The sequence below is a fragment of the Lepidochelys kempii genome, chromosome 1 (genome assembly GCF_965140265.1).
Source record: "Lepidochelys kempii isolate rLepKem1 chromosome 1, rLepKem1.hap2, whole genome shotgun sequence".
Classification (NCBI taxonomy): Eukaryota; Metazoa; Chordata; order Testudines; family Cheloniidae; genus Lepidochelys; species Lepidochelys kempii.
The window spans coordinates 271773393-271783755 of record NC_133256.1 but is presented as its reverse complement, the minus strand read 5'-3'; the positions used below and the strand labels follow the sequence as shown (position 1 = coordinate 271783755).

The following is a 10363-nucleotide window of genomic DNA, read 5'->3' as shown; positions in this document are numbered from 1 at the left end:
CTGTAAATGGGGCTACACGTACTATGCAGAGGTAGATGCTCTATCCAGCTCCTTAATTGCAGCAGCAGAGAAGCTGGGCTGAGAGCTAGACTGCTCCTAGCACCATTCCCTTCACTGGGGTGCTTATGCCCACAGCACTGGGAGCTGGCGTCTACAGTCATAGGCCTCTCGCCTGCACTGAATCAGAGAACACTGACTGTGCTATGTGAGAAAGGAGAGAGAGGGTCAAGAACTAGAGCTGTGCGGGAGGACTTGGAGAAGCGAGTAGCGTGATGAATTGCCCCTGAGTATCTGGATTGGTCTCGTTTCAGGGGCCCTGTCTGTTGGTTTTACAATAAAATACTTGTGATTTGTCCCAGTTTTGAGAGATTCAGCACACCTGGCTACCTGAAAGAAACTGGTGAAATGGATGGCGGATTGAATCAGCACATACACATCTCAAGGACATCCCCCTGCAAGCCCCTGACTTGATGGCACTCTGCCTCCCAGTGATTCCCCCTCCACATGACTCCTCAAGCAATTACACAGAGTGAAACTGACCTAGTGGGGGAGGAAATGGGAGGAAGGGAATTTGCTTCCCTTGGCTCTGGACAGGGAAGAGTAGGCATTTTTCTCTCTCTTGTCCTCCTATGCACCTTTCCCCTATGTCCATGAAGACTGTCCCCTGTGAATTTCCCCACCCTGGAGGAGGTTTTGTTTTTTTCACTAAAACCATCTAGAGGGAAAGCAGGAGAGATGACTGACTGATAGTGAAGGAAGGTGGGAGCAGATTTGGGGGCATAAGGAAAGCAGCAACAGAGTAATGGGGAAGAAAAGAGAGGGAAGGAGGTTCCTGGGGCAGTCAAGAGAGACGGAGCGAGACATGGAGGGGGTGTAGGGAAAGAGTAAAAGTAGGGAGGAGGGAGAAAACAGTGCAAAGAAGGGGAAGGAGGAGATAGGTTTGAGGAAAGAAAAAATGACAGACAAAAAGGGGTAAGACATTTTAAAGGGGGAAGTGGCTGGAAAAGATGTAAAAGGTTAAGAAGGGAGAGGAAAATCAGTGACAGACACAATGTGCTAATTACGTGACATTATTAAATAGAAGGTTGAAAGCAAAATGCTAATGCAGGTTCACAGTCTTGCCAGGCCCCTTGAAGTCAAGGGGAGTTTTCCAATTGACTTTCAGGGGACAGGACTTCACGCCCAGTGCTGAAGACATCAGTAGGGTGAACCGGTTCAACCCTGCCAGGCACCACTTTCTCTGCTAAAATCTTAGAAACTTCTGAACAGCAATTCCATATCTGCCTCCCTTTGGAATGTACCACATTACAGCAGAGGACAGGGCAGGGCAGGGCAATTTTTAATTTCCAGGGGAGGATCCTCCCACTGAATTTCCCCACAAACACAGAGGATTTATTCTCCCCACTTACAAATGATCAGTCAAGCCACTACAGCAGCTGCCAGCCCTCACCCTCCCTCTCCCCCCAAACCTGAGATCTTGCACTAACCCCAGCAAAGACCAAAGCAGGGGTGGAGGGAGAGAATTATGTTAATTAACATTGAAGGCAAGTGTTTTTTGGCAGGCATAAAATAAGGGGGGAGGAATTAGCAAGAGGACCCAGGGCTCAGGATGTCTGACAACTACTAGTTCCCAGTAACCAAAGTCACATGGGGCTAAAGAGGGCTCCTGCTGGAAAGGGGTAGACCTCCTTCCACCTCTAAAATCGTGTGTGACTAAACAGCCAGGGCCAGCACCTCAGCTGGTGTACATTGGTGTCGCTTTATTGGAAAAAAAATCAACATAGCAACACTGATCTCCAACAGCTGAAGAACTGGCCTTCGCTATTTTGCTAGTTCTGGGGGGGGGAAATGATGAATTGCAGAACTACCAATTTAGTGTTAGTCATTTGGTGAAACAGGAAGGAAGCAGGAAACCCTTGTGAATACTAAGTTCTCAAAGCCCAGTTTGCAAAGAAAACTAGATCTTTATGGGTCAAGCTGGTGCTGCACTTCTCCCCTGCCTCTCCACCTGCTGGGTACCTCACCACAATTAGCATTTGCTAATTTAGCAGCAACCTTTCCACAGCATGAATTGCTTAGTTGCAGGATAGTTCAGTGGACTCCCTTAAAAAAAAAGAGGAAGTCATACACTTGCTCAATGGGAGAGGCTCAACTGCGCTCAACAGGTTCAGTTCACAGTGACCCTGCCCGGCTTCCTGCTATTCACATGTGTTACTTCCCTTTTGTGGTAACGGCCTGTGGCCCTCAGCCAGAAACCATTATTAATTTCAGAAGTGGCCTGACAACAAACCCACAGTGAAACGAGAGGAAGTGGTGGAGAGGCCATCTGTCGGCTTCAGCAGAACAGTAGGAATATAGCTATGCTGCTTCTATAAGGAAAGCAGATTAATAATCCACAAAGAGGAAACTGCCTAAAATTATCCACAGACCATATTAAAAAAAAAAAAAGTCACTTGAGCTGCAGCTGGACAGGAAATTGCTAGAGCTGCTTGCAAATCTCCACTTTGAACAGCACAGTATGGGGAATGCCAAGAGCGGAAAACGTTCAAAACTGGATTAGCACAAGCCAAATTTAACCACAACCCACTTCTACTTTCACAGTTTAGGCACTCAATCTAGGTCACTACTACAAGAGACACCAACTTTTTTTTTTTTTCTTCTGTGTTGTGTTTGTTTTTCATTTCACACACTTGCCGTTCCTAAAGTTACAGGAAACACCTTTTGGTTGCCAGGAATTCTAAAGCAACCCAGTCCGCAGCGTATGCTGGAGAATCAGCCAGTCCTGACTTGACAACATGCAGACTTATACATTTCACCCTATTACCATCCTTGCTATTTAAATGAACTAGAACAAACAGGAAGTTACAGTCTGAAGCGTTACCCTGGCTAAAATCTAACCTGTTCCTTCTGCACAGACAGAATTGTTTCAGTGCAGCTAAAGAAGAAACTGGGTGTCCCAGGCATTGTTAACTATATCTAGAACCTGCACTGTTCCAGCACAGGTCAGCAGTGACTGACAGTCATTTACTCTCTGTGGACTGCCTAAGGGTCTCAGTGACATGAGTTGGTAGTTCCAAACCCATTATTAGTGGATAAGTAACCACGCCACAGAAAACACAGATCTTTTGGCATGCTCAGCAGAAAGGCAAAAATTATTCAATCAGCATAGAAACCAACTATTCCGCCCATCCCTAGAAGTAGCCCTGCCATAACAGGGTAGCAGTACATTGATAGGGCAGTGTGGGGGAAGTCTGAGTTGTTTCTATGTATGCTCTGTCTTTTCTGTGATTAAGCAGAGGCTATAGAAATCCATCCTCCCTGCCAGGCTAAGATGATAGGGCTATCTGTGCAGTAACTATTAATTTAGATTACGGTGGGCCAAAGCAGGGATCAGGACTCTATTGTGCAAGGGCTGTACAAACATGTTGTTAAGAGACATGCCCTCCTTAAAAATATTCCAATGTATATGCAATTCATCACTAGGAGAGAAATAAACCACTCAGATTCTCAATAGCCAAAAATAGTAATTTATTAATAATTTAAAAATGTACATTCTTATAATAAATTCCAGCTTAAACCTTTTACACCATGAATTAGGCTCTCCCTCATTGGCAATCATATGCAAGTTCACCTTGCGTACGCACAAGTACACATGCTCACATGTACTTCCAGTTCTATAAAAAAAAAAAAAAAGACAAAATATTGCATTTGAGGTGAAGCTCCCTGAAGAGTTTGTACAGAGATAAAGCACTGTTTAGCGTATCTGAAATGTTTCTGAAGACAAATCTCTTCCAAGACGATCTATTTACAAAGGTTTTTTTAAAAAAGTGAGAAACAGCAGTACAAGGGGGAGAGGGGGGACTTACAAGGAAAATAAAAATAAAAAAGGAAGAGACTCCACTGATTCCCAGAATGTGAATAGCAAATTTCTGACCATAGCCATTGTCTCTCAAGTTTGCCTCAGCTCAATTGAACAATAAAACCAAGCATGCTGCAAATGTATTCTTTGCAAGGGGGCAGGGGGACAGAAAAATAATTCATGAAGAGCACAAAAATGTAGCAGTCCTTTGGGTTGATTTCTTTTCTATAGGCGAAAGTTACAAAATAAAAACATTGCCCATGGATTTAAGATTAAATATTTACACTGATCAAATAGCACACTACAGAACTGGCAGCAAACAAGTACTCCAAATACACAGAGCTGAAACCTCTCTCTTTGGCTCCTCTAAATGAAAAAAGAACCAGTCTTCACTGAAGACAACAATCTATGTTACAGATCCCAAAGCAAAGAAGGAAGGAGGAAATTCCCAGTCGCTAGAGAACACGTGCTCAGAATGCCCAATCTCCCCCTACTGTTGGAGGTCCTCAGTTCCAAGCCCCTGGCCAGGCGGTGTGCTGCCTGCCTTGGGGCTGTTCCTTCTGGGAGACCTCGGCAAGTTCCCTTGTAACCTTTTCCAGCGTGCACTGGTAGGGGACACGAGAGAGCAAAGCTCCATCTCCTTCCTGCTGCCAGAGGGAAACCACTGAGGAATGATCACAGGATTCAGACCTGGTGGGGAGGCCACAGGGGAGCGCTCACGTGGACTGCCGGGAATCCACTTGGAAGACGTTCTGGTTGGAGGGAGTGGTAAAGTAGAGCTGCTGGCCGGGCACGCGATTGTCGCAGGGGCTGCTGAGCCCCAGGGTCCGCTCGAAGTCCAGCAGCTGGCCCATGAAGTTGAAGTTGGGCGAGATGTTGGATTTCTTCAACTTGACAATGTCGTAGGCTTCATTCATGGACAGGTTGAGCTTTTGCATGAGGTATGCGACGGTCACGGTGACCGAGCGGCTGATCCCTGCTAAGCAGTGCACCAGGACTCCGCAGTTCTTCCCCCGAGCTTCATCTGCACACACAGAGACAGGGAACACAAGACAGAAGAGATGCTCATGATCCAGCTGTGACACAGGAGAAATGGGGGAGGCTGATTCAGATCTCACTTATTTACCAGTGTGAATCAAGGTCAACGGAGACCGTTACACGAGTGCAAAACCGAAGTGAGATCAGAATCGGACCCTGAGCTCAGCACTGCATGGAAATCAGAAGGCTGATGCGACTTCACAGGGGCACAGAGGAAACATGCTGTGACCCAGCCTGGACTTTTTATTTTTATTTTCAGAAGATGCTATTTGCACTGAATGCTGGCCCAAAGAAAACCCATCTCCCTGTGCACATTTCCCCCAGCATGTGAAAACTAGAAACCTCGCCGTGTGCCACTGAATGCTTTTCACAGACCAGCAGGCTGCAAAGATCTATTAAATTATTCTCCAACTCTTGAGCTGCTAACAATGGAGGTATTCAGGCATTTGAAAAGAATGAGGGAAGTCACAGGGGACAGCCCATTAGGAGGAACAGGATGTCAACGTTGCTGGAAAATGGGTTCCTTTGTAAAAGGAAATGCATTACAATGCCTGGAGATTAGTTTCTTCGCGGCTTCCAGCCCACATTTCTTCTTGCTGGGCTCAGATTACCTACATACTTCACTAGCACCGGTATCTCTCCACCGGATCACAACACAACACACAATATGCCCATCCATAACCCTCTCTTCCCCGACTCAAATAAGAAAAGCAATCAACTCAGAGGAGATCAGAAATCCCCATGGTGGTTCAGCGAGAAAAGCAATATCAATCTGAATCAGTAACATGAAAGAGTTTTGAGGTGTGTGTACTATCTACCTAGAGTGATGTGTGTGAAGTGACTTTATCTTGCACCCTGGATTTTAGGCAGAACTCCTCACAATTTACATTTGGGAAACTGATGAACAAAATTATTTAAAGGAGTTCTAGTTTAAGCGCTAAATCTGAAAGGAATACAATTATTTAGAGGAGATTTACCTTAAAAGACACTATACCTCTGGAAGGGATACCATTATTTACAGGCTATATAGCTAAGTATACCACTATAAATCTGAAATTACTTTTAATTGCAATTCTCTCTTGGAAACAAAAAAAAATTTTAAAACATCACCTCTGTTTTTAAGACTAAGAACTAGATAAACAATAATAAAACTACTCATAATAAATTCACTAGTTGCGGACTCTCTCTATTCCCCAAATTTAGCACACTGGGATACATCGTTATGGGATGATCCCATATCAGCTCGACATACAAATAAACATATTTGCAACCTGTGAATACAGTTGCTAATTCAAAAGGACTTGTCGCCTAAATCTAGAAAAACAAATTCTATCCGCCCTTTTAATTTCAATCAGTTTTGAAAGCCGAACATCGCGCCTCGGCTACGTGAGACATGCGGCTGACAAATACGAAAGATTAAGGGTTTAAACTCGGCAAATGATAAACATCTGGTGGTCCTTTAGCGGTCATAATTCATTAGGGCTCACCTATGAAAGAGATGGCCTCGGGAAAGAACTGAGACAAGTTTTGACTCCAGTGGTCGGAGATGGGGATCTGCTTGTATTTAAACTCTCCGGCATTCTCAAAGAGATTAGGCAGATTGGGGGTCACATTCAAGATGTATTTAATGCCAAACTCTTCTAAAACGTCCAGATTGGTGGAGTCCTTAGCGCAGCCCAAGTAGAGGTAGGGTAAAATCTTGACCGGTAAGGAAGGCTGGTTGTTGGACAGAGGACTGCCATCTGAGTCAGTGGCACTATTGGGATCTCGGTCCGTGTCAGATTCGATGTCGGAAGAGGAATCGGAGCTGATTCGCAGGCCCCCTAACCCCAGGACTGGCACAGGAGAGCTGCTGCTGCATGAACTGTCTAGGTTAGTTTCACAGTGCAGGGCGAATTCGGTCTGGAACTTGCTGAAGCCACCTGGGGAGGAAAGCACAGCACACATGCAATCTGAGATGCGGCGGCGAGTTGCTAGAGACCCTCTGCCGAGACAGACTCTGTATCCCCCCGAAGCCACACACGGAGAGAGGGGCACAAATGAAGGCACGTGAGGCGGCGAGGTTTGGGGAAACCGCGCTGGTGCCAGCGGGGGACAGGAATCCAGTGCACAGCAGGGCTCAATGCATTTCCCTCCTGCTGGGGCTCGCCACACAAATGGATAGCAGCGCATTCCTTCGGCCACAACCCTTCCTTTCCGCACGGACCGCCAACGGGTTAGCACCGTCCGCTCTGCCCCGGGCCCCGCTAGCTCCCCACCCTGGTGCCTTCCTTACCCCCCTCCCCCCCCCCCGTTTGTGGCTTGCAGGGATTTGCACCCAGGTGGGCAGGCGCGAGGCAGCGTGTCCCCACATGGCTCCTGCACGCTTCGGATTCAACGCCATGGAGGGTCATAAGCCCACAGAAGCTCGAGGCATGTGCGCGGCCCGGCTACAGCTGAAATGCCGCAGGCGACAGACAAAGAACAAAACCCACCCAGCGCCAGGTCCTAGTGGGGCGCCCCCCCCCCCCGAGCCGCGGAACTGAGGCCGGTCCCAGGCGGGTCGGTGTAACCCCTCACCTTCCAGGTAAAACGCTTTGCAGCCTTCATCTTTCAGCCGCTTGAGCAGCAAGCCCAGCACCGACTCCCCGCCCGTGTTCTCGTTCCACTCGCTGCTGTTCTCGTCGTACAGCACCACGGTGTCGGTCCCGCAGCGCCGGGCAAACGTCTCCCGGTCCTGGTCGCTGGCGGAGAAGAGGGCGCGCAGGGGCAGGTTGCCCTTCTGCAGCCGCCTCAGCATGATGCCGGGCAGGGCCACGCTGATGGCCGACTCGATGTGGGACGACTCGTACAACTCCTGCGAGCGACAGTCCATGAGCAGCAGCCGGCCGTTGCCCAGCTCCAGCTGCTCGTTCAGCCAAGCCACCGTTTTGCTGACAGCCATCTCGGACACGAAGGGAACGGGCCTGAACGTATCTAGCATGAGGAAAGGCTGGGGGCGAGCGGCGTGCGGCTTATAAACTGCCCGCTCGCTGAGGCATAAGGCTGAAAACCTAAACTGAACTCCGGCCCCCCAGGAAAATGACTCACCCCCTCCACACACCCCCCTCGGGCTGCCTCCCCTACACGGACAGCGATCGATGTGCGGGGAGGGTACCAACGCTCTGACTCCCCAATGCGGTTGTTTGCCGCACGCCCGGACTGCCTCGCTTTTTCTCAATGAGTCCCTGAATGAACCTGTCTAATCGCCGGCCCAGTCCAGCCGCTCGGGCTCTTGCTCCTCCCTGAGTGAATGAAATCCAATTAACGGGCCACTGACTTGCCCTCCTTTCGCTGAGCACAAAAATACTGTACCGGCCCCAGCTCTTGTGTGATCCCTCTCCCTCTGCCCCCCTTGTGTGCGCCTCGTCAGCCCCGACTCCCCCCCCCCCCACTCGCCCCCCTGCTTCTCACAACGTGATATCCCCTCCTCCTCCGCTCCGTCCCCTTGATGTGATCAATGTCCCTTTGAATCAGCCCCGCACGCCCCCAGCGCCAGGCAGCTCCTCAATGGATACAAACACGGAACGTCTCAATGGATACATTCTCTCGCCCAGCCAATGAGGGCGCGCGGAAGGGGCTGTTGCCGTGGAGACGGACCGGCTAGAACAGGTTGTGTTGATGAATTGTTAATGAGTTTGTCATTCACAAAAACGGAAAGGAATTTCCGCTCCGGATAAGCTGAGTGCAAACAAGCAGCAACAGCAGCTCAGCGGGAGGAAGGAGAAAGAGGCGGTGGAGGAGTGGGGGCAGGTGAGGGGGGAGACGCAGCCACCAGGGCCGTGCTGCTGAGGCTCATGTTTCCTTCTGGTAAAGTTCACACATAGCAGCAGAGCGATTACACAACAAATGGTGCAATTGTATGAGGAACAAGAGGGACCTTCTCCCTCTCCGAATTGTCTCCTCAAAAGCCTGATCTTGGTAGGAACGGGTTTGGCCGCTGTATCTCCCACAACTCCTCTGGGTTGATTTTAGCCTGGCTTTTAATTACAACTTTTTTTTTTAAAGCCCTCTTTCCGGCCGGCGGGGCAAGTGTTGTATTTGTCCTTGATTGCTCTTTGCAGTGGTGAAGCGTACCGCTCTAATCTAATCATTCCCTACGCAAACCGGGCTCTCGCTAGACTGGGAAACAGAGCTCGAACGCCGCTATCACTTTAAGAATAAACATACGGTCGCTTGCAAAGGGTTTTACATTGTTTGTGCGGATGACCTCAAACAGGCTCCCGAGACAAAGCAGCCTGCTATAAGAAAATTCGGGGTTTGTTCTCCCCTCCAGGCAAGCAACGCTAATTGTCCAGGTGCCCGTTTTAAATAGGGCTAGGCGTGGGCCAGAGTTAATGTGTGTTTTAGAAAGTCATGTGGCATTTGCCTTGGTGTCCGCTTGTAGGTTTATTGTCCATTGTTCTGAAAGCCTGACATCAAAGAGTCCTCTATAGCAGAGGGATCCTTTCCTCGTTACTCATTTCTGTAGTACAAAGCCCCCGCGGGCCTGAGGACGCCTGGCCAGAGGGGATAGCCCGGCTCCTAGGCCCATGACATAGTTCCCGTGCCAAGCTGTAGCTGTTCCATTGACAAAAAAAAAAAAAAAAAAAAAGGAGGCGAAATGCATTACAGAAGCAAAGGCCTCCCACCGTGTCTGTGTTTAAAAGGGGGGGGGGGGGGAGAGCCGATCGGCAGCCGCAGCGAGCCCCATGCAGCCATTGGCTTCGGGAGCTGAAATCGTGACAGAGCGGAGCCCACTCAGCTCTGCCGCTCATCACCTCCCACGGGGGACCGCCACCGCCTCTGCGCTGGGAGCCGCTGCACAAGCGACCTTCCCTAGCGCAGCAGCCAGCGGGGCTCCGGCCTGGAGACAAAAGGGAGCGTGCGGAGCTCCGAGCCGGCCGCGGCATTCCCTGGCAGGGGCCCTTCCTGCGTGCACAGGGGCTGAGCGCCCTGGGCAGGAGCGGGCCCTGCTGGAGGAGAGCTGCCACTGAGCGCGGCTCGGCCGAGCTGGGGGTGGGGAGGACAATGTAGCGGCGCAGACAGCGCCGCCTTCAGCGCTGGGCTCTCCGCTCCTCGCAGTTCAGCAGGTCCCGCTCCGCAGGTCTGGCACAGAGGAAGGGCCCAGGTGGTGTAAAACCCCCCAGGTAGGGCCGTGGCTTTGACAGTGAGCTGCTTGGCGTTTTGAAAAGCACAATTCACAAGCCTGACCTGACCTCTGATCCTGTTGCTAGCAGCTGGCTCGGTGCAAAACCGGTTCTAAAAGGCTCACCTCATTTAGCTTACCACTGCTGGGCCGGAGCCACATTTATATCCGAGACATCAGGAGGCTCCACAGACAGCCAGGGCTATGCAATAATTAGATTGTCCATTCCCTGGGGCGTCCTGGAGCAGTGCCTCTCAACCTTTCCAGACTACTGTACTCCTTTCATAAGTCTGATTTGTCTTGCAGTACCCTCAAGTTTC

The 10363-nt window shown here is 49.9% G+C and overlaps 1 protein-coding gene across 1 annotated transcript; it reads right to left on the bottom strand.

Moving 5' to 3' along the window:
- Positions 1–3504: 3504 nt before the first annotated feature.
- Positions 3505–7967, bottom strand: DUSP6 (dual specificity phosphatase 6). The gene is made up of 3 exons (XM_073327581.1): positions 7457–7967; positions 6385–6819; positions 3505–4883 (listed from the first exon to the last, which is right to left on the bottom strand). The coding sequence occupies exons 1-3, from the start codon at positions 7857–7859 to the stop codon at positions 4576–4578; spliced, it is 1146 nt and encodes a 381-aa protein (XP_073183682.1). The 5' UTR covers positions 7860–7967; the 3' UTR covers positions 3505–4575.
- Positions 7968–10363: the final 2396 nt, after the last annotated feature.